This window comes from Taudactylus pleione, unplaced genomic scaffold (genome assembly GCF_031769625.1).
Source record: "Taudactylus pleione unplaced genomic scaffold, aTauple2 ptg000628l, whole genome shotgun sequence".
NCBI classification, from domain to species: domain Eukaryota; kingdom Metazoa; phylum Chordata; class Amphibia; order Anura; family Myobatrachidae; genus Taudactylus; species Taudactylus pleione.
The window spans coordinates 1,317,914-1,342,118 of record NW_028285030.1 but is presented as its reverse complement, the minus strand read 5'-3'; the positions used below and the strand labels follow the sequence as shown (position 1 = coordinate 1,342,118).

Here is a 24,205-nt window from a genome sequence, read left to right as displayed (position 1 = left end):
CCAATTATATATATATCCTTAGTAAATATATTCCTTAGTGTCAAGTGAGGGATCTGGTAACCAACCATGCCTTGCAATAGATGCACACACAGTGGCCTTGATTCAGAGCCGGACGCTTTGACAGAGCGCTCGCTCTGAATCAGGGCCGGCCTTCTTGTTTTTTAGAGCGGCCTCCTGGCCGCTCGCATAGCTGTGGGTGACCACCCACAGCTTTAGCGAGCGGCCAGGAAGATGGTCGCTATGGGCAAGACCATCGCGACCATCGGGCTTGTGATGAGACCCTTGTGGTAGGGTCTCTTTGCCGCAAGTCCCAGAGAGATTTCGGCTCTCACAGAACCGAAATCTCTCCCACTGACATCACTTGTGATGGGAACGCCTCCGTTTGGGCAGCCACTCCCCCGGCCCGCCCACCAAAGGGGGAGTGCTGTCACTCAACATCGACAGCACGTCCCCTTTGGTACGAGACCCGGAGCGACGGTTTGCCCGTCGCTATATGGGTCTCGGGCATGCGCACGACTGAGCTGGCTCCGTCGTGCGCATGCGCACTGGGCCACCATTGACCTGCTTGCGAGCGCATAGCGCTCGCAAGCGGGTCTGAACCAGGCCCAGTGTTCCTAGATAGATAATGTAAACTGAATGATAAAACACCCACAATTTTACAGGGCTCTTTTGTATGAAAATATATATATTGTGATGACTTGGTGTAATTAGCTCGGTAGATGGGTCAGTGGTACAGTGTGTAGGTGCATAATAAGGGTCCACACGCATCTTTGCAGGCTAAAATGTTAATAATTGGTGCTTTACTGTCAGCATTTCAGGAACAAAATAATAACCTAGTCCCCATGCAGAGCACCACTGTTTGATCCTGACTATAATGGGCAGCTAGTCTGCAAAGGTACCATAGTCTCAGTCTTTTAGTCCTGTCTCTCACAGGTAAAGATACTGGCCTCCTAGCCAGCCACTATGTCACTCTTTTGGTGCTCCCTGCCTGACTGCAGGTCTGGACATGGCCACCTGGCCTGTGCTGCTACAACTTCACATACACAGTCTTAGAGATTGGTGGTCCTTCCTGCCCCACTGATCTGGATACGACTTTCTAGCCCCTACTGGGATCTCTCCCGGCACCCTATGTGGCGCATGCTTCACTGGATGCATGCGTGTAAGGACCTCTGGGTCATAAATACGGACGTCTTTCTATTGTAAAGGACAGCTTTTACTTGGAGAACTGTCCTTTGTGATTTTGTTCGAGCATACTCCAGTAATGTAACATGGGATCTAGTAGTGATTTTACTTTTGAATCCATGTCTCAAATCCAATCAAACATTATCTAATAAAGCCAGTTAAGGCGGGTATCCACTAGGCGATTTTGACAGGCGATTGCACGATAATGATGTCGTTATAGTACAATCGCCCGCAAATCGGGCATGTAAATGACAAAAACGACCAGCGATGCGCATGTCCGCTGGTCGTTTTTGCCATCTGTCATTGCCCGTACATGCTGCTCAACCTGACTGTCCCATCAGGTTCAGCATGTACGGGGATGATGGATGTGACTGGAATGAACGAGTGAACGTTCAGTGTAGTCACATCACTTGACATGCAAACGACAGCACGATTGCAATGTCGTAATCGTGCTCTCGTTTGTATGTATATAAGTGGATACGCTGCATTACACATATATGCTTTCCTTGCTTTAGACCTCCTGGACTGCGTGAAAGCTCCATAGATGTGTTTGTAGAACTTGTTGCTTCCCACTGCCAAGAAAAACTCAGGTGCAGCTGCTGACATTGCTTGTTTGAGTTTAGCTTACTACTGTTGGATAGACACCTCACCACTTTATTTTATTACATGTCACGTACTGTATATTTACGAGGACCATCTTTTTATAGTGATGTTAAATATCCACTGCTATATATTCTCCTTAAATTCTGTAAACTGAAATCACCAGTGCAGACTGTAGAATTGTACAAATAAGAGGCAGCAGCATTGTGTTATTGCAGGAAGTGTGTAAGCATGTCACACATGTTACCTATTAATCAGCATTGCTGTATGCTTCTTGTGAGCTGTCAGAGACCACATATGCCAGTTCTAATGCTGAACCTGATTGGACAGTTGTCACAGTCATTCAGTCAGATGCCACATTGAAACAGAGAATGGCATCAATGGAAGCTGTGGTTGCTTTGCAGTCACTGTCTGCAGTGCATAGTGGGATATGTAGTTTTCCAATAACAACAAACATCAAAATAAGGTTGATAATGTAATCAAACACTTTCTAAACCCGTGTTCAACCCTTTATTCTAAAATGAAATGTTCTATTTGTTCACCATCGGAATATAATTGTAAATCCAAAGGGTAATTATTCAGTCTTTAAAGAAAAAGAAATGCACTCAATTCCTTGCTCAATGATCGTGCCCCGATTTGACAAGGACTTGCCTTAGCTGCTAGCCAATCTCAGGTGATCAACACGTGGAAATACTCATGATTGGCTGAGCAGCTGCTAATTGTGTAAATCAATACATTTTTTGTTTAGTGATTAAATGAGATGGGGTTAACAGAACAAGTGTTAAGGCCCCATACAATTTGCAATCGATTGTGTATAAAAATCTTTCCCTTTTTCAATCGATTGCAGAATTGCCACAATCGATTGAAAAAGGGAAAGATTTTTATACACAATCGATTGCAAATTGCACGATTGCTGCAATCAATCTCTGATGTATGGGGGCCTTTACAGGCGATAGCAAAAAACTACTTTTTTTGGAAGCAGCAGGAAAAGGTGCAGAATATAATGATGTGAAGCTAAAAATGTATCACGTTTTCATGCGTAAAGCATTATCATGTATGTAAACAAGTCATTTAATTGGCCTCTAAGAGAAGCTCAGATCTGTCTCTCAGATTTTTTTTCAGTTTTGATTTTTTCCTAATAATGTGTAAAACTTCTTAGTTAATAGGGTGCATGTTAAATGGTTTATTGCTGAAAAATGGATAAGGATTGCATGCAATAATTAACGAGAGCTACGTATAGCTGTTATAAAATGCTGTTGAAGTATATTTCATTGACCTTCACAACTCAGATGATAATACGAGGCAGAGACTTCAAATTTTAATTCACTTTTCTTGCAATTTATGTTAAATACCAATTGTGCTAGGAATGCTTTTCACAAAGTTTGATGCTTCAGTTTTTATGATGGCAATTTGCATATACTCCACAATTTCATGAAGAGTGATCAGATGAATTGCAATTAATTGCAAAGTCACTCTTTGCAATGACAATGAACTTAGGGCCTGATTCAGAGCAGCTCGCGAGCACACAGCGCTCGCAAGCGGGTCGATGGTTCCCCACTGCGCGCGCCGGAGCCGGCGAGCGCATGCGCGAGACCCGGCCAGCGACGGGCGCTCCGTCGCTACGGGTCTCGCACCAAAATGGGGCGGCTGTCGATTTTGATTGACGGCTCGCCCCGTTTTGGAAGCGGGCAGGGTGGGTGGCTGGCCAAATGGAGTTGTTCCTGAAGGAATGCCTGCCGTTTGGGGGCGGCCTCAGTAGTGAGCCTCCGGCTCTATTAGAGCCGGAAGCTCACTGGGGCTTGTGATGGACGGGACTCTACCACAAGGGTCTCGTCGCAAGCCCAATGGTCGCAATGGTCGTGACCATTGCGACCATCACCTGGCCGCTCGCAAAAGCTGTGGGTGGTCACCCACAGCTTAGCGAGCGGCCAGGAGGCCGACACTAAAAAAAAAATAATGCCGCCCTGATTCAGAGCGAGCGCTCTGAAAGAGCGTCCAGCTCTGAATCAGGGCCTTAATCTCAAAATAACATTTCCGCTGCATTTCAGCCCTGTCACAAAAGGACCAGCTGACATCATGTCAGTGATTCTCTCGTTAACAGGTGAGAATGTTGACGAAGACAAGGCTGGAGATCACTCTATCATGCTGATTGAGTTAGAATAACAGACTGGAAGCTTTAAAAGGAGGGTGGAGCTTGAAATCATTGTTCTTCCTCTGTTAACCATGGTTACCTGCAAGGAAACACGTGCAATCATCATTGCTTTGCATAAAAAGGGCTTCACGGGCAAGGATATTGCTGCTAGTAAGATTGCACCTAAATCAATCATTTATCATGATCATCAAGAACTTCAAGGAGAGAGGTTCAATAGTTGTGAAGAAGGCTTCAGGGCACCCAGGAACGCCCAGCAAGCTCCAGGACTGTCTAATAAAGTTGATTCAGCTGTGGGATCAGGCACCACCAGAGCTTGCTCAAGAATGGCAGCCGGCAGGTGTGAGTGCATCTTCACGCACAGTGAGGCAAAGACCTTTGGAGGATGGCCTGGTGTCAAGAAGGGCAGCAAAGAAACCACTTCTCTCCAGGAAAAACATCAGGGACAGATAAACTGGGGTAAAGTTATTTTCTCTAATGAATCCCCTTTCAGATTGTTTGGGGCATCTGGAAAAACACTTGTCCGGAGAAGGAAAGGTGAGCACTACCATCAGACCATTTATGTGTGGGGTTGTTTTTCAGCCAAGGGAGTGGGATCACTCACATTTTTGCCTAAGAACACAGCCATGAATAAAGAATGGTACCAAAACATCCTCCAAGAGCAACTTCTCCTAACCATCCAAAAACAGTTTGGTGACGAACAATGTCTTTTCCAGCATGATGGAGCACCTTGCCGTATGGCAAAAGTGATAACTAAGTGGCTCGGGGAACAAAAACATCTAAATTTTGGGTCCATAGCCAGGAAACTCCCGAGACCTTAATCCCATCGAGAACTTGTGGTCAATCCTCTAGAGGCGGGTGGACAAACCAAATCCACAAATTCTGACAAACTCTAAGCATTGATTAGGCACGAATGGGTGACCATCAGTCAGTATGTGGCCCAGAAGTTGATTGACAGCATGCCAGGGCGAATTGCAGAGGTCTTGAAAAAGAAGGGTCAACACTGCAAATATTGACTCTTTGCATAAACTTAATGTAATTGTCAATAAAAGCCTTTGACACTTATGAAATGCTTGTAATTTTACTTCAGTATACCATAGTAACATCTGACAAAATGGTCTAAAAACTCTGAAGCCGCAAACTTTGTGAAAAGCAATACTTGTGCCATTCTCAAAACTTTTGGCCATGGCTGTACAGTATACATTAATTTTTAAATGAACGGTTTATGTAGATAATCTTGTTAATATAGCAGCCTGCGTGCCCCATAAAACAGAAACAATGTTATAACATCAATCTCTAAATGGAATTGTTTTTATAACTTATGTACTTATTGTAAATACAGTAAATTTTAATACGGTTTGGATTAGAGAAGGGCAGGTGTAGCATAAATTTTGACTTTGTAAAATGTTATTCGGTTTGCTGAGATGGATTAATGTGTATGTTACAATTCAATTTTACTGCTACAGTATTGAATTCCATTTGATATATTTAAAGAATAACAATTCATTTTTACAGAGGTCTGCGTGTTATGGGGTCATTAAGAGAGAACACAGGGTCAAATTCAGCATAGTACGGAATTTTAAAGCTCTAAGCAAGCAGTTATGGTAAAGCAGCAGGAGGCATCACCCTCCTGCATGTATTATCTAAGCTGCGTTGTACAACGCAGCATCGGATAATCTGTGAGAACATCGGCCGGCCAACTGATCCATGGGGTTATGCAAGCCGGCCGCCGCAAATACAGCAAAGAGGCCAGGAAATCTCCGTCAGCCAACGGAGATCCTGGCCTCTTCCCTCCCCCTCAACGGCGGCGACACGTCTCAGTTTCAGAAAACGAGGCCGTCACTGCCCCCTCCCGCCCACAAACGGCAGCAGACTGTCAATCACTGACAGTCTGCTGCCGCTCTGCATGTGAACATGTAGGACCCGTACTGCACATGTGCAGTGCGGGCCAGGTGTCTGCGCAGATTCCTGAACCTCGGAAGCGTGCACTGCTGAATCAGGCCCATAGCCTCAATTTCAGGCACCAAATGTCACTTCAAAAATGCTAATGATGGAAAAACTTTGTACATACAAACCCAAGGGATTTCATGGCTGCGAGTACCAATCCTAAACCACTGAATTCTCAAAAATTGTATATATTGGCAATTACAGTATGGACTAACTTTAAAATAATTGGTAGTTACATTTTTTTTGTTCCTTGTGCAATGCAGGACAACCTTACAAAAACAAAACACAGACTTTTGAGATGGAAATTCAAATGAGCACAGGGAGAGTTGACTGGGAAAATATAGAGATATTTTAATGATCTGTTGCAGGGGTGTGCTGTCCCAAAGTGCATTAACCGTTCTTAAATCATTAAATTTCAGTGGGAAGCTCTACTCACTTAAGGGCATATAATACTTTGGGGGGCTCATACATTGAGAGATAAACTGAAGAAGTTGCCCAGAGCAACCAATCTAGTTCTGCCATTTTATAGACTGTGCTACATAAATAATAGAAGCTGATTGGTTAATATGGGCAACTACTTCACTTTATCCCTCACCTTCACATACAAGGCCCTCTCTAACTCTACTGCTCCCTACATCTCCAAACTCATCTCCTTACACACTCCTTCCCGCTCACTCCGCTCTGCCAATGACTGTTACCTCTCCTCCACCCTGGTTACTTCATCTCATGCTCGTGTCCAAGATTTTGCCCGTGCAGCCCCCCTCCACTCGAATGAGCTTCCTCGCTCGATCAGGTTATTCCTGACCTTGCAGAGCTTCAAACGTGCACTGAAAACCCACCTGTTCACCAAAGCATACCCTTCCACCATATAACCATTTTACCAGGTCTCTGTCTCTCACGCCTCAGCCATCTCTACCTTGCTTACTTCCTGCACTCAGGTCCCCCTCTACACACTCATGTCATCTGTCTGTCTCCCCTCTCCCATAGATTGTAAGCTCCTAGGAGCAGGGTCCTCCTCCCCACTGTCTCACAGCCTTCTTCTCTAGCACTTCTATGACAGCCTTCACCTTCACAGCTGTACTGTGTATGGAGAATTGTGTTGCTAATTGTTACTTGTGTTCTGTTTTATATTTTGGTTACTGTATTGTAATGTAATGTTCTGTGTACCCTTTACTGTATGTACGGCGCTGCGGACCACTTGTGGTGCCCTATAAATAAAATGTAATAATAATAAACAAAGGATTGATACATCTCCCGAGTCACCTAAACTTCCTAAAATTTTTCCAGAAAATGTGGGTCAATCAAGCACAGGGTGAGCCTTTAACAGTGCACCTAGCAAAGCCAATACATAGACAAATACAGAATCTACATTATTGCCTATTACAAGAGATGCTGTAAATTTTTCCCATGTGCTTTTAGACTCTATTTACTTGTTTTATATTATTGGCAAAGACTTGGGACAATTTTAAGAAGATATATTGTATATGAACTAGAGATGAGCGATTCGGTTCTACTCAGTTACGTTCGGTTCTAAAAAAACAGCATCTTTTTGGCAATCTGGCTCTCATGTGTTTTTTTATAGCCAAAAGAACTGAGTAGAACCGTACCGCTCATCTCTAGTATGAATGTTGTGATTGCTTCCTCCAAGAAAGTATGCAAGGATTGTCTTTATAAATAGCACCTTTCATTACTCCCCGCAGATAATCTGGGGGTGTGAGATTGTGTGAACCATATGTCCTTTCAGGTTAATATGTCCCTGAACACATTGCACAGTAGAACTTAGAAAGGGGTTAATCAGAAAGAACCTATTAATGGTTCTGACAATGCAGTTTTATAATCAATGGGAATGGTGCAGTACTTCCCAAAACAAAGACACATATAATAAAATTAAGACTGTGCATATGTCTCCCCAGGTAGTTTGAAAAAATAGATAGTGTCTCAAATGTGTATACCAATACAAGATTAATATAAAATATGCCTAAAAAAACACACAATAAAAACAGTTTAAAGGAAGGCATGTACCACATATGTATGAATAAAAAAATGTAACCTAAGTCTAAGACAAGACAAATGAATGTGTATTAAGACCAGATGCGTGTATACAATATAGAGGATTTGAAAGTAGCTCTGTATCGGTATCAAAATGCACAGTACCTTGTTATGCACCGTTATATACAAGTGTGGATAATGTCAACGGCTTAAGGACCGAAAAGTCTGCTAATGCAGTTCCGATAGGGTGTCAGTATGCTGTGTCTGGGCGTCCCCGGGTACAGATAAATAGACAACTTGAGATTACCGTATATATCCTCGCGGTGACTGTGCTCCAAGACTATAATGTAGCTTGGTGTAGTAGATCCTTTCCAGGAAACTACCTCTGATCTCCCCCTGGTCTCCGTGAATGTTCACATGGGCTGTTGATTTCAGCGTGCAAAAGCCGGCACTCGGATCCCAGCCAGTGATTATAAGCCTGCAGGTGCAAATGCACACTGTTCCTATCCGGCCAGACGATAGCCGGATATGGGGTGGTCTCGGTCGGTGAGCTGGTAGAGTCCACTGGTTCTGTTCAGTGGTATACTCATTCAAACCAGCTGACAGCCCTTCCAAATTGCTGTAGTGCAGGTCGGGAGAGAGATAATATCACCCACTGGTCTGTAGCGGTGGAGAAAAGCTCAGCGTACTTTCTACATCAGGGTCCATAGGGTATCCACAGGATACCTTGGGGTATAGGTGATGACGTCAGGCATCGGGCACCTTAGAGTTAAGTTTCAGCCTCCCAGGATGCACTAGGGTCCCCCTCCTATACCCCGCCCCCGAGCCAAGGCATCTCAGTTTCGTTTGGTGCCCGGCCGGAGTCGGATGCACCTATTAGAGGGGGGCTAAGAATTGCCCCTGAATTTTCTTCAATGCAGCTGTGGCTGCACATCTGGAAGTACAGTATGGACAGTCAGTGCTGACGTCCGTGCCGCAGGTACCAGAACGCCGGTACCGATCCGGGGATGCTGGTAAGCATCTGGGGTCACAGCTAGCGGTGACCCCAGATGTTTGGGACCATGGCCGGATCCAAGGGGGCAGCAGGTAAGCAGCGGGGTCCCGCGGTGGGACCCTGCTGAAACATGGTCCAGAGTCCCCAGGCAGGACTGGCTGCAGCGTGGAGCCAGGTACCTAACCTGCGCTTCCACTACCCCCCTGGGACAGCGGACTGCGGCTGAGCGGTAGCGCTGCGGCTACCCAGGGGTTAATTGTATGCCATGGGAGCGCGCCTTCCCTGTACACAGCCGGCGCCTCCCCCGCTGCACACAGCCCTCTCTGCACTGTGCTGACTGGCCCTGTGGCAGCGCTCCTCCCCCAGGCCGGCCTCCTCTATGCTCCTATGGTGAACACTGCTGGAAGCTTGGGAACGGTGGCATCGCGGTCTGGGTCCCCCGGCATACCTTGGTTCAGGTCTGTGTATGCAGCGCTATATCCTACCAGGCTCCGTGTCTGTGTAGTTGATTATCAGCGCTGTTAGTGCAGGAATTGATTTTCTTTGCATTGTATGTGACTTCTGCTAGCGCTGCTGCCTGTACTTTCATTTTCTACTGTCAGCCTTTTTACTGTCCCTGATCTTTTTCTGCTAAAGCCCTTGCGGTGCGGTGATTGCAGGGTGGTCTCACACTATACTACAAGTATCAGTGAGAGGGTCACATACTTACCATCATGTCTGAGAGTGACTTTCCTCTCCAGCCTATCGGGTATTCAATATGGGAGCGATAACATCGTTTTTGCGTTAATATCGCACTTTTGACGTCATTATCGCAGGTTTGACTTTTACACCATATTCAATTTCAAAGACTTATCGCAGTTTTGAAAAGTCTTTGATAAAAAACGGGGATAACTTTTCACCATTGAATAGGTGTCGAAAAAAAGTGCAGAATTGGGGTTTAGGGGTGCAGGCTTAAAAAAAATTGCCTGCACCCCTGGGAATGACATTTAAAAAAGAACTGTGTCAAAAAAAGTTTTACAAAAAAATAGGGACACCCCAAAAAATTAATAAAAAAATTGGGGTGAAAAAAAAAATTGGGAAAAAATTGTATAACAATAGGGAAATAGGTTCAGGGCTATTCTGCAAGTATGCGGCAGGTGTTTTGAAGAATAGAATTATAGCGGCAGGTGCACAAATGCAGAATTTTGAAAAATTTACTTTAGGGAATTAAAAAATATGCTAGTACCCATTTTCATTTACCCCAAATTTGATGGGACCACTTAAAAAAACGAAAAAAATAACCTAAGTGCTCTTCTGCAACACTTCTTCAATGTCGGGAAAAAAACATCTGCTGCGGCTATTTAAATCCCCGACTTTCAATTAAAGGCTAAAACGGGGGTACCCATAGTGATCCCCCATGTTTTTACAACTTTAGGGGGGTCTTACAATCTTTTTAAGGAAAAATTCGTAACTTTACGCAAATCCAACTTCGGAGTTTCCCGTTTTCGTTAATTTTATGTTGAATACGGGGATAAGCGGGAGCGCGCCTGATACTTTAACGCAGGAAAAAATTCCCATATATTACGTTAACTTCGACAGTGAAGTTAACGTTTCATATTGAATACCCCTCTATGTGTACTACGTGTAAGGTACCAATAGTGGAAAGGGAGGGTAGCGCGGAGGGGCTATGTCGGCAGTGTTATTTATTGGCGCAGCCAATTACTGTCACGGCCCCGGTACAGGAGCCGTCCCGGGCTTGTTTAGCCAAAGTGCTTACAACCCTGGTGGGCCAGTTAGCTCCGCAGCCTGCGTTCTCACAGATGGGTTTGTCCCAGCAGTCAGTGGTTTCGTCACCCATGCAGGGTTTCCCGAGGCAATTGATGGTACCACACAGTCTCCCTATTTCCCCTCCCCAGGTTTCTCAGGAGCCTGCGCGGGTTAATTCTCTGACAAGTTCTGTACAGCACTTGTCGGACGTGTTACAAGGGGAGTCTGTGTTGCGGCCACATAAGCGGTCCGTGGCGTCTCTGTCCGCTCCTTATGAGGATGACGACGTGACGTCTGATGATGGGGAGATTCTGGATCTTTCGGACCAGGAACCTCTCCGTACTAAAGAGTCGGACGCTAGGTCCAAGGTTTATATTCCTGGACTTATTCGGGCAGTCCGCACAGCTTTAGTGATTGAGGATGAAAATCCTCCGGTGTCCAAATCTAAATATGCCTTTTTTAAGGATATTAAGGGTGACGCCACAGTGTTTCCTCTTTCGGGTCAGTTAGTGGACCATTTAGAGGAGGTGTGGAAACATCCGGGCAAACGGTATCAGCCTCAGAGGCGTTTGGCGGTGGCTTATCCGTTTGCGGATAATTATTTTTCTAAGTGGGAATCCCCTCCACAGGTGAATTCTCATGTGACACGCCTAGTCCGAAGTGCCACATTGCCCATGCCCTCCATGTCTTCCTTGAAGGATGCTACGGACCGTAAGGTAGAGATCTGCCTAAAGTCCGTTTATTCCCTTGCGGGGGGGGGGGCAGCTAGGCCGGCTATGGCAATTTGTTGGGTAGCCAGGGCTATGGAGCGCTGGGCTGATAGTTTGGAGGCGTCTCTCGATTCCGACTGTTCGGCTGAACAGACCGAGTTGATAGGCAATCTTCGGGACTCAGCCACTTATATCAATGAGGCGGCCTTGGATATCAGTACCCTGGCGTCTCGGATTTCTTCGGCAGCTGTAGCTGCTCGTCGCAGCTTATGGTTGCGATTTTGGAAGGCGGACGCTGATTCCAAGAAGGGCTTGGAAACTTTGCCTTTCAATGGAGAAGTCCTCTTTGGTCCGGATCTGGTCAAAATCGTAGCCACGCTGACGGCAGCCAAATCGGCATGTCTTCCGTCTGCTACGGTTCCTTCCGGTTCAGGTACGTTGTCCTTTTGGCCTTACAGGGCCCAGGGTAGGCCTAAGACGCAGTCTTTTCCCAGACAGGCTGACCCCAAAAAATCGGCCAAGCCCCGGAAACAGGCCTGGAGTACCAGACTTCCGGCCCATAAGCCCGATGACAAGCCTACGGTCTGACGGTCCGGGCCTCCCTTTGGGGGATTCCAAAGTGGGAGGCCGCCTGCTGCAGTTCGGCCAGTGTTGGTCGGTTACCACGACAGACACTTGGGTTCTCGAGGTGGTTTCTCACGGGTATGCCCTCTCCTTTTGGCACAAGCCCCCGTCTCGATTTTTCACCATGGGTCTTCCATCAGACTGAAACAAAGCCATGGAACTGCGGAAGGTTTTGCACACTATGCTCCAGGCTGGAGTTATAGTGCCTGTTCCATTCTCCCAGAGGGGCCAGGGTTTCTATTCCAATCTGTTTTTGGTGCAGAAACCCAATGGGTCGTATCGTCCGATCCTCAACCTCATAGCACTCAACAAGTCTTTGCGGGTGCCGAGGTTTCGGATGGAGACCCTACGGTCCATCATTCTGGTGCTGGAACCTGGGGATTACATGGTGTCGTTGGACATACAGGACGCTTACCTGCATGTCCCTATTCTTTTGCGCCATCAACAGTTCCTCAGGTTTGCAATCTGCAACGACCACTTTCAGTTCCGGGCGTTACCTTTTGGGCTGGCGACAGCACCACGTGTATTCACCAAGGTGATGGCGGTCATGGCGGCTTCCCTGCGGCTGCAGGGAGTCCGCATGTTGCCGTACTTGGACGACCTTCTGTTGGTGGCAGGATCTCCAGAGCTCCTTCTACGCCACTTGGACCTGACCATTACGGTACTACAACGGCACGGCTGGTTGGTAAACTGGCAGAAGTCCACCCTGATCCCGTCTCAGAGGATTCTGCACCTCGGAGCCTTATTGGACTCCGGACAGCAAAGGATCTTTGTGACGGGGGAAAAGATCTCTGCCTTGCATTTGAGGGTGCGCAGTTGTCTGCAGAATCGCCGTGTGTCTCTGCACTCGGTGATGAGGTTACTGGGCTCCCTGCTGTCGGCCTTCGACATGGTGGTATATGCCCAGTTTCATTCCAGACCTCTGCAGCACTTGATCCTGTCCAAATGGAATGGACTGCCTCAGAGTCTAAAATCCCAGACGATGGTGCTCACTCCGGAGGTTCGCCTGTCCTTAGCCTGGTGTTTGCAGACGACCCATCTCAACAGGAGTCGTCCGTTCTGGGTGGCGAATTGGGTCCTGTTGATAACGGACGCCAGCCTTCGGGGCTGGGGAGCTGTCACGGGACCACACTTGTTCCAGGGCAGATGGACTTGGGTGGAAACGGAGCTTCCGATAAACATCTTGGAACTCCGCGCCATTTTCAATGCTCTCCAGCAGGGACAGCGGGTTCTCCAAGGTCACCCCGTGCAGGTCCAGTCGGACAAAGCCACCACCGTGGCCTACATAAATCGGCAAGGAGGAGCCCGAAGTCGAGCGGCACTCGTAGAGGTGTCCCGCATCCTGGTCTGGGCGGAGCGCAATCTCCCGGCCATATCAGCAGTATTCATCCCGGGAGTTCTCAACTGGGAGGCGGACTTTCTCAGTCGCCAGGACGTTCATCCAGGGGAATGGTCTTTGCACCAGGACGTCTTACAACTTCTGGTGGACAGGTGGGGTCTTCCAGAGATCGACCTCATGGCGTCCCGGCACAACAACAAGTTGCCAATGTACGGGTCTCGCACAAGAGACGAAAAGGCGTCTCTGGTGGATGCTCTGTCCGTCCAGTGGACGTTCCGGTTTGCTTATCTCTTTCCTCCGTTTTCCCTTCTTCCACGGGTAATCCGGAAATTCAAACAGGAAGGAGGGACGCTCCTGTTGATAGCTCCCGCGTGGCCCAGGCGGCACTGGTTCTCAGACCTTCAGGGTCTGTCTGTGGACAGTCCTCTGCGGTTGCCGCTACGACCGGACCTTCTGTCACAGGGTCCTTGTCTTCACCCGGACCTGACTCGGCTGTCTTTGACGGCGTGGCTGTTGAGACGGCCATGTTAAGGTCCTGGCGGTTTTCCAGCTCTGTAGTACAGACTATGCTAAGAGCTCGGAAACCTTCTTCTGCAAGAATATACCATCTTGTGTGGCATACGTTCTTCCAGTGGTGTCGGCCAAGAGGTTATGCACCTCGGGAGTTCCGTCTGTCTAGAGTATTGGCTTTTCTACAGGCGGGACTAGACCATGGGCTTCGCCTTGCTTCTCTGAAGGTACAGGTGTCTGCAATGTCCGTCTGGTTTCATCGTAGGATTGCTGCAATCCCTGATGTGCGCACCTTTATGCAAGGTGTTCTCCGAATTCAGCCACCTTTTGTTCCACCGGTGGCGCCTTGGGATTTAGCTGTGGTCCTGAGGGCTCTCCAGGGACCGCCGTTTGAACCACTGGGCTCAGTGGACCTTAAATGGCTGACAGCTAAAACAATTTTCCTTCTGGCCATTTCTTCGGCCAGACGTGTTTCTGACTCAGGGGCTCTCTCTTGTAGACCCCCTTTTCTGAATTTTCATAAGACAGGGCGGTGCTGCGCACTCGTCCTGGTTTCCTTCCCAAAGTTGTTTCGAGTTTCCACATCAACGAGGAAATCGTTGTGCCGGCTTTTAACTCACCTGACCTTTCCGTGGGTGAGGCCACTTTGGATGTTGTGCGGGCCTTAAGGATTTATGTTGACCACACTTCTTCGTTTAGGAAGTCGGACGCCTTGTTTGTCCTTTATGGCTTCCGTAAAAAGGGTTGGCCTGCTTCAAAGCAGACTTTGGCAGCCTGGATTCGTATTGCCATTTCAGAAGCATATCTTCATGAAGGCCTTCCGGTTCCTTCCTCTGTGAGGGCTCATTCCACTAGGTCTGTGGGTCATTCGTGGGCAGCTCGACGTGGTGCCTCTGCAGTCCAGATCTGCAAGGCTGCCACTTGGTCCTCTGTCCATACCTTTGTGAGGTATTATGCGTTTGACACCTTTGCCTCTCAGGATGCTTCCTTCGGGCGGCGGATTCTCCTTTCAGCACAGGAGCGTCCCCACCCTTGAAGGATACTGCTTTGGGACATCCCCAAGGTATCCTGTGGATACCCTATGGACCCCGATGTAGAAAATAGGAGATATGGTAAGAACTTACCTTTGTTATCTCTATTTCTTCGAAGTCCATAGGGTTCCACAGGACTCCCTCCCTGTCGCACCTGTGCTGCAAATGGGCTTTACTCTGGTCACCGGTTTTTCCGTCTCCCTCTGTTGAGGTTGTGATTCTTCTGTGTGTCCAGATCTTTTTTCTCTCTCTTCCTTCTCCTCCTCCGGCCTATGGCTTGGTACGTAACTGAGATGCCTTGGCTCGGGGGCGGGGTATAGGAGAGGAACCATAGTGCATCCTGGGAGGCTGAAACTTAAATCTATGGTGCCCGATGCCTGACGTCATCACCTATACCCCAAGGTATCCTGTGGAACCCTATGGACTTCGTAGAAATAGAGATAACAAAGGTAAGTTCTTACCATATCTCCTATTTTCATGAGGAGCTTATCCCATCTCCATACTGGGAAGGTTTTATAGGGAGTAACCCAATTGGGTTTTTAAGCAATTAATTGATCAATTATCCTAATAAATGTTTCTAAAAAGATGTTTCTACATCAAAAAAAAATATGCTAATTATTATACAAACATTTGTTACTTTGTAATGAATAAAAACTACATGAAACAGTAGCAATAATATGTCAATATTTAGACACCGTTGACCTAAATCTTCCTTTAAATAGCACATGGGTACTTAAATCAAAGTGCAATTAAATTAAAAATGATTAGATTTATACAAAAATAATGCTTCTAATAGTAAAATTAATAATAATGAAGATGGCAGCAGTAATATTGAAAGATGTGAACATGTAAACCAACCAGATGGGATGGCATGGTGCCACAGAATGCTGTGGTAGCCATGCTGGTTAAGTATGCCTTGAATTTTGAATAAATCACCAACAGTGTCACCAGCAAAGCACCCCCACACCATCACACCTCCTCCTCCATGCTTCACAGTGAGAACCACACATGCAGAAACCATCCGCTCACCTTCTCTGCGTCTCACAAAGACACGGCGGTTGGAACCAAAAATCTAAAATTTGGACTCATCAGACCAAAGTACAGATTTCCACTGGTCTAATGTCCATTTCTTGTGTTTCTTGGCCCAAACAATTCTCTTCTTTTTTTGTTGTTCATCCTCAATAGTGACTTTGTCGCAGCATTACGACCATGAAGGCCTGATTCACAAAGTCTCCTCTCAACAGTTGATGTTGAGATTTGTCTGCTACTTGAACCATGTGAAGACTTTATGTGGTCTCTAATATGTGTGGAATTTATGTTTGGTGTATTTTAATCTCTAAAACACATTGATGCAAGTACATTGCCCAAACTTTTGGCTTTCTTGAAAATATTTTAATTCCTGTCCCTAGTTTTTCCATCAAGAGTGGATCTGTGTACAAGATTTTTTTATGTTATTTGCCCCTGCATTAAATCTAGTAACACATTTAAGGGATCTCTCAATTAGTGTTTGTTTATTAAAACTTGTAGTCTTGCAGTCTTTATACTGTAGTAATGAATTTCTATCTAAAGATGACATTTTTGTAAAAGAATCTCAGGAGTGTTTTTGGATATTCTTTTTCCTCAGACGCTTCCGTTAGCAGTTTAGAATGTTCCTCAAAATGTTTTTTTTTTTTGCTACAATTTCTATATATCCGACGCATCTGACCAGCTGGAATGTTTTTTAAACAAGATTTGTGGTGGTTACTCCTAAAGATGATATCGTTGTTTAAATCAACTTCTTTTTGATGTATGTGTATTGATCTCACAGATAAGGTTATGTCTAAAAAACTGATGGTCGTATCACTAATCATACTGGTAAAGGTAAGGTGATATGGGTTATCGCTAAGGTATTTAACAAATAAATTGGCTAATTCAACCCCCCCTTCTAAATGAAAACGAGATCGTCTATGTACCTGCCATAGATGGCCAGATTCCCAACAAACTCGCCCCTCCACACGAGCTTCTCTTCAAGGAGGCCCATGTAGAGGTTGGCAAAGCTCGGTGTGAACCTGGTCCCCATAGCGGTACCTCACATCTAAATAAAATTGATTGTTGAATAAAAAGTAGTTATATGATAAAATAAAGGAAATGCAAGATGTAATAAATTGATTTAGACCAAGGGAAATACCGACTTCAAAATCTAGATAATGTTTAACGGCTTCGATCTCTAGGCTGTGTGGAATGTTAGTGTACAAAGATTGTACATCATAAGTCATGAAAATATAATCAGGATGCCACTTAATGTAATTAATTCTAAAAATTAAGTTGTGTCTCGGATGTATGATTTATGAGTGGTAGTTTGCGGCTGTAGGTGAGAGTTCATTAAAAACAAGGAAAGTTAGAAGCTAGGAAACATATACCGGAGATTATGGGGCGACCGGGGGGGTTACTGAGGGACCTGTCAATTTTTGGGAGATGGTAATATGTAGGTATTATCGGATGTAAAGGGTATAGGAAAAGACATGTATCTTTAGATATGACTCCCTCTTGTATCACTTGTTCCAACATGATATTGAGTTCTGTTTGGAACCTTTCAGTTGGATCCATATCTAAGGTCATGTAGATTGTTTGATCATTCAATTGTCTATACACCTCAATTAGGTAGTATTTCTTATCCTGAATGATCAGCCCTCCCCCCTCATCTGCCTGTTTAATTATATTTGATCAGATTGTAATTGTTTTAGAGCTTGTTTCTTGCTTATGGTTAGATTGCTAAAGTGATATCCCGTTGTGGAGGATTGATCACATAGCCTTCTGAAATCATCTAGAGTTGTTTTGTAAAAAAATCAATTTGGCCATTTTGAAGTGTATAGGAAAGAAGGAAGATTTCCTTTTACATTTTGACTTCATTGGAAGGGTTTAATTCTGTTGAAATTTATTACTCTGGTTTATATCAAATAGTTTTATATCTACGCACCTCTCAGTGGGGGAATTGAAGTTTTCCTCTAACAATGCCAAATAATGTATATCGTTGGAATCAAGTCATCGTTGGAATCAAGTAAAATAAGTTTTCTAAATTGATCCTAGGTAAATCTATTTAAATCCACAAATAATTCAAAAAGTTAGGTTTGCTAGTCGGGGCAAATTTTAATCCCTTCATTAACAAGTTCACCTGTGCATCTGTGAGACTTCTAGAAGACATTGCACAGTAGCATCATAACACGAGCTGTGTGTACAATAACACTATCTTGCTGGAAATAGCTGTGGTAAATTTTGTTCACTGTTAAACGTCCAATGAAGGGTACATGATCACTTCGGAATGACCATTTTCAAGGTAGCAAACTTTGGCACTGCCATTCAAAGTGACAATGACTAACAAGTACCGCAGAAGTGGGTGGGGAGGGAGGAAGGCAGGACGGTTGGTGCAGAGGAAGGGAGAATGGTTGGTGGACAGTGACTTTTGTCTTATCCTGTAGTTAAATAGTACTGTCTATTAGAAATGATAAGTGTCGTTCCCATAGTATCCCTACTCTTCCAGTAGGATCACCACTTGGGTTCCTAATGGATAAAACGCCACTTTGATCGGAGTTCTTCTTTTCTTGACAGAGCCTTAGAAAGTTGCTTTATTGAGGGGTGGGGATTATTTCCAGAAAGTGCTCAAAGATGTTTCCTGTTTTTACTTCTTTGACTACTGCATTGCTACAGTGCACAAAGCACAGTCAGATTATACCAAAACAATAAAGTTCATCCCTGTGTGTAAAATGGCACCAAGGGGCATGCTTATTATACAGCATAAATAGATCAGTGAGAGTAGGACATCGTGATCACAGCATACCTCCCAACATTTTAACTTTCTGTTACATTGACTACAACCTATGCATGCAGCCGCAATGCACCAACTTTATGTTGTATAAAGACCATATTGGCCGTGGACATGCCTACAATACTCTAGAATCTGGACAATTGGGAAACACACACAGGAAACAGACCTATGTTTCACATATAACTATGTGTCTCTTGCAAAGGGAAATTTTATCCACAAGTTGGAGGATTCTATGAAAGACAGAATGTGCTACTAATGTTGAACAGTAAGAAGATGTCATACGGTCGATACAAAAAAGGTAACAGGATTTAATGTACCGTACCACTTCACAAGTCAAGACAGGACTATCTTGTCTTGTGCAGAGCAGCAGTGGAAATGTGATTTGTTATAGGGATAAGTTAAGGTGGGTACATACCTAGTAGATATATCTGCAGATCGTGTGATCTGCAGATGATGGTTGTTCATACACACTGAACAACCATAATCTTCCTTCTGTCGTCAGGTCCAGCTAGACAGGGGTCGCGCCACGGACCCCTCCCCGCGGCTGCTACTGCAAGTGTACAGACGTTCGTGTGCACACAGCATGATGGACCGATATATCTGCCATCGGCTGTGCAACACAACCGACGTGATATGTTTGTGAACAACGTCGTTCACAGACATATTGCTGGTACACACTGGCCAATTGATCAGCCAATATATCTGCCAGTGTGTACCCAGCATTAGGCCATCTGTGATCAGGGATGATAGCCCAGCATCAGAATTGTAAACAACTTAATCAATGGTCTTTGATAAAGATTTGGTGTAAAGTACATCAATATCTGAGGGTTGACCCTCTTAATATCTCCTTTAGTAAGGTGCTGTACTTTTATGCCCCTCCTATATTCTTGAAAACATATACAAATTTTACCAATCTGCACTGAGTCTGTGGTAATCTTACTGTTCTTGTCACAGTGGCCAGGCATTTTGACATTTAGGGCCGTATTCAATTAGAGGCGAAAAGGCAGAATCCGCGGAAAAGTATCGCGGGTGACGTCATTTCGCCAAGCGGAAACTTTTCACCCGATTCAATTGCAAAGACTTTTCGCGTAAGCAGAAAGTCAATGCAATGTAATAGGCGGACAAGTTTCGCCTATGAATACCAGGCGTAAAAGAGTGCAGAGTTGCGGTTTTGGGGTGCAAAGGTGGGGAAACCACCCTGCACCCTTGGGACAGCCCTCCAAAGGTTACCTGCGTCAAAAAAATCCCCAAAAATATTTGAAGAACACCCCTAAAAAATGACATTGAAAAAGGAGAGAAAAACTAGCGAAATAAGCTTTGGGGGGTCTGCAAGTATGGGGAGGTGTTTTTTTATTGCATTTGCGTTTTTCACGGTTTCTTAAACTTCACTTTTGCGATTTTTAACCATGCTTGCACCCATTTTAGGTACCCCAAATTTGCTGGGACTATTTATTTTCACCAAAATAACTGTTAAACACTATTCTTCACCACTTGTACATAGACGCTAATTAACAGCAATTGACAGCATTTAAGTACCCCAAATAGCTTCAGTAGGGCTATTCAGGGGCATCTACATTGATCCCCAATGTTAGAGCATGTTTTGGGGGGTGTCAGACTGATTTCCCCAAATCTGACAGCACTTTTCATGTTTGCGTTTCGCCGTGTACCGTTTTCGCGTCCTTTGCAATTGAATAGGGCGAAAGCGGGGGCGCGCAGGAAAAATGAATTTGCCAAAAACGCACAATGTAGGTGATAAGTACATTTCGCCGACGGCGGCAAAGTTATCACGGCTAATTGAAAACGGGCCATAGTCAGAATTATTTTTTAAACTGTTTTGACCACGCAATTTTGCCATGGGTAGTGTGACCAGTTCATCCTGCCTTATCTCTCACAAAGACACACTTCTGTGGGGTCTGGAACCAGCTCTCCCTAGCCACTGTGCAGACCTGCCCCATGTCCTTGGAACGGATGCCAGATACCCACATCAGGGATCGATATTGCCATACAGCTTTGATTGTATACAAAAACATTAGAGCAGCACAGCCATAAAACTTATTTGTAATATTTTTATTACATACTACTTTGATAAATCTGTTAAAGTCAGACTTTGCAGCTAATGCAGACAAACTTACACACAAACTCCTGCCAATATATAGAGATCGTACATATTTATGTCTCAATAATTGTACTCTCTTAAGCTATTTATAGGTATCCACACCAATTTAAATAACAGAAATATTACACACATATCACATGTTAACATTTTGATCCAAGTTCCTGACCAGACCATTCCTAGGTAAGCACAACTCAATTATATAAAACATTTGGACTGCAGCCTAATATTAACATTGCATTATTTTGTATTAAATATCTTCCTCCAGGATATTGGTGTCTAAGTAATTGTTGCATGCTACAGTGCCCTTATACATAATGATATCATTTTGACTATTATTTGCACCTATGTAGTTTACAAGTGATATATCATACAATCACTACTGTTAACTTCCTTCCTTCCTGCCTTCCTCATTTGCCTCCTCTGTTAAGGGGGGCATCCACTACACGATTTTTGCAGGCGATTGAACGATAACGATGTCATTATCGTTCAATCGTTTAAAATTAGTTTGCAAATCGTGTAGTATTTGGTGGTTAACAATCAACGATATGCGCTCCAGCTGCTTGCTTGACCGAACATGCTGGTCAATTTCACTTGACCGCTGTCAGATCGCTTCAAGATCGTTTGAAGATCGTTTGCACATCGCTTAAAGATCGTTAACGATAAATGATCAACCACTCCCACTGACACTCCCAAACCTCCATTTTGTTGTTTATGTCCAGACGGAGCTGAAGCAAGCAGCAGCACACGGAGGACAACGTGGATCATTTATCAGCAATTAGGTAAGTACATACAGTGGCAAACCACTGACCACCAATGTTGCACTCCCTGGGGACTGGCACTGGGAAGGGGGACAAGAGGGGGCACGCAATCGGGCTCTGCCACTGCATAAAGGGGACTACTGGAGGTGCTGCATAATAAGGGTGGAGTACTGGGGACATGCATAAGGGGGCACAGGCACTGCATAAAGGCGACTACTGGGGGTGCTGCATAAAGGGGACTATTGGGGGCATGCATAAGGGGGGAGTACTGGGGGCATGCATAAGGGGGCACAGGAACTGCATAAAGGGGTCTACTGTGGGTGCTGCATAAGGGGCATTACTGGGAGGTGCTGCATGAAGGGGACTACCAGGGATGCTGCATAAAGGAGACTACTGGGGGCAAGCATAAGGGGGGGAGTACTGGGGCATGCATAAGGGGGGGGGGGGTACTGGGGGCATGCATAAGGGGCACAGGCACTGCATAAAGGGGACTACTGGGGTTGTTGTGTAAGGGATACTGGGGGGGGGTAATGCATATGTTTTTGTGTTTGTTTGTTTAAAAAAAAAAAAAATTTCTACTTGCAGACATGACTGGTACACAATCCAGAGCATTTATTAGAGGATTCATTGAACTTTACCAGGCCAATGAGTGCCTCTGGAAGCTCTCGAGTAGGGACTACTCCAACCGAGATGTGAAGCTTCAGGCACTGAAAAAATTGATGATATACAGTCGGGAGTACGACAGTGATGTTGGCATAGACTGGGTGAAGTCAAAGATCCAGGGTTTGAGAACAGTGTTCCTGAAGGAGCACAAGAAGTGTGAAAATTCCAAGCGTTCGGGAGTAGGTGCAGATGAAGTCAGAAAGCCAAAGTTATGGTATTATGACATGCTCACATTCGTCCTTGACCAAGAACCAAAGAGATGGTTGTGGTGCTCCCTGGAGCCCGAGGTTGGAGAGGACCTTGTGGAGGATTTGGAGGGTCAGAACGAAGTATGCAATTAAACTATTTTATTTTATTTTTTTTTTTTTCATAGGTTATTATTTGACTCTTGAATGGACGGTATGCCGACTGTCGAAATGCTGACCGTCAGCATCCCGACCTTCTAATCCCAGCAAGGGTCTAATGACTGTCATTGAAATCCCGCACCTGTCAATACACCTATGGTGGGAGCCCGACACCCAGCTTAACGATCATAGAATAAGCTGGGCGCGGACAGCTGCGGGCGGGAGGTTTAGGTTATTGGCTCCCGGGGGGGACTTAGGGTTAGGCACCCCCCGGGAGACTTATGCTGCGGGGAAGGGGGGTCAGGTTTAGTCACTGGAAGGGAAGGTTAGGGTTAGGCACCCATAAGGGAGGGTTAGTATTAGGGGGGGACAGGGTTATGTTAGTAAATAGATAAAAAAAATTACCTGTTGGGATCTTCACTGCCATGCAGGTTAGTGGTATATCATACTGATCAAGAATGGACCAACTCTTTTGTCAATTTTCAGTTTTTTGGGACTTGAAAACCACTGTTTGTTTATTTTTTTTTAAGCCTAAATATTTTTAATTTTTGTTTGTCATTTTTCCAAGGAGGAAGTCCTGGATGTGGATCCTGTCCCTTCAACCAGCGAGCCCACAGAGGTCATGGAGTCGACAATGGAGAGGCCGTCAGTACCAGCACCCGCCAAGAAGCGGAGGGCGGCTTCCAAGACTCCATCCTCTGGACCGTCAAGAAGTGACAGATTTTTGCGACACACGGAGGAGGTTTTACAGACACCCCCGGGTCCAAATCAATCTTTTGCAACTCACATCGGCCACGAAATGGACAGCATGGCTAAAGACCAGCTGCCACATTTCAAGCGTATAATATATAACGCTATGATACTAGCTCAAGGAAATTTACATGGGCATAGTAACATAGGGTCTTATATTATGCTGCAGCCCACCCCATTGTCTTCTGGCAATATCTCAATCCCACCTCATAGACTGGCGTGCCCACTTGTGCCAATTCCTCCTCCGTCACATCCCTCACCTATAATGCGTTGGGCAGCCCACAGACACCATTTCCCATTCCCAGCACATCCAGCAGTGAAGTGCGCTCATCATGGATGAGTGCAATTGCCAATCTGGAGGCCGAAGATGAGTATTATAATTTTTAGTGTTTTTTATTTGACGGTTTTTTTAGTGTTCAAAAGGTCACTCCTTTTACTTTGGTTCTTTGTCAAGGATGAACTTGAGCATGTACCCAGTGCCATGACTTTGGCCAGTGTACTTCATTTGCACCTGTTTTCAGAACATTTGGAATTATGCATATTTCTTGTGCTCCCATGAACACTGTTTTTCAAACCTGTTTCTTTGTCTTTACCCTGGTTATGTTAACATCAATGTTAATCTCCCGACTGTATATTATTATTTATTTCAGTGCCTGAATCTTTGGTTTTGGGTAGTCCCTACTCAGGAGGCACTCATTGGTCTGGTAATGATCAATGAATCCTGTCCAGTTTTCTATAATTTTTTTATTTTTAAATTTTTTACAAAGTTTCAAACTCTGGTCTTGTGTCTTTCTTTATTGGTAGTGCTTTCAAGTAGAATAAGGGTGGGTTGTGGGACTGTTTTTCATTATCCAGGGTATGTGTCAGCAGCGCCTACTGCCCTCACTTTACCTGAGGGGTTGGCTGATGCTGGTGGTGGGTGAGCTTGTGCCCACCGCATGCTCACTGAAT

General features: G+C 45.2%; 1 protein-coding gene and 1 pseudogene across 2 annotated transcripts in view; one reads left to right on the top strand and one right to left on the bottom strand.

The window, feature by feature from the left end:
- Positions 1 to 16,880, bottom strand: part of LOC148479240 (uncharacterized) — a 51,475-nt pseudogene extending 34,595 nt beyond the window's left edge.
- Positions 1 to 24,205, top strand: part of RNF150 (ring finger protein 150) — a 269,560-nt gene that overhangs the window by 51,725 nt on the left and 193,630 nt on the right. Inside the window, exons 2-4 of one of the 2 annotated variants that reach the window (XM_088454728.1) lie at positions 21,459 to 21,518; positions 22,083 to 22,489; positions 23,073 to 23,974. The exons of the other annotated variant lie outside the window; for it this stretch is intronic. Of the exons in view, the coding sequence (XP_088310854.1) occupies positions 21,459 to 21,518; positions 22,083 to 22,489; positions 23,073 to 23,594 (989 nt within the window). The 3' untranslated portion in view covers positions 23,595 to 23,974. Of the gene's footprint in view, positions 1 to 21,458; positions 21,519 to 22,082; positions 22,490 to 23,072; positions 23,975 to 24,205 lie in introns of those variants that run through there. 2 annotated transcript variants of the gene reach the window in all.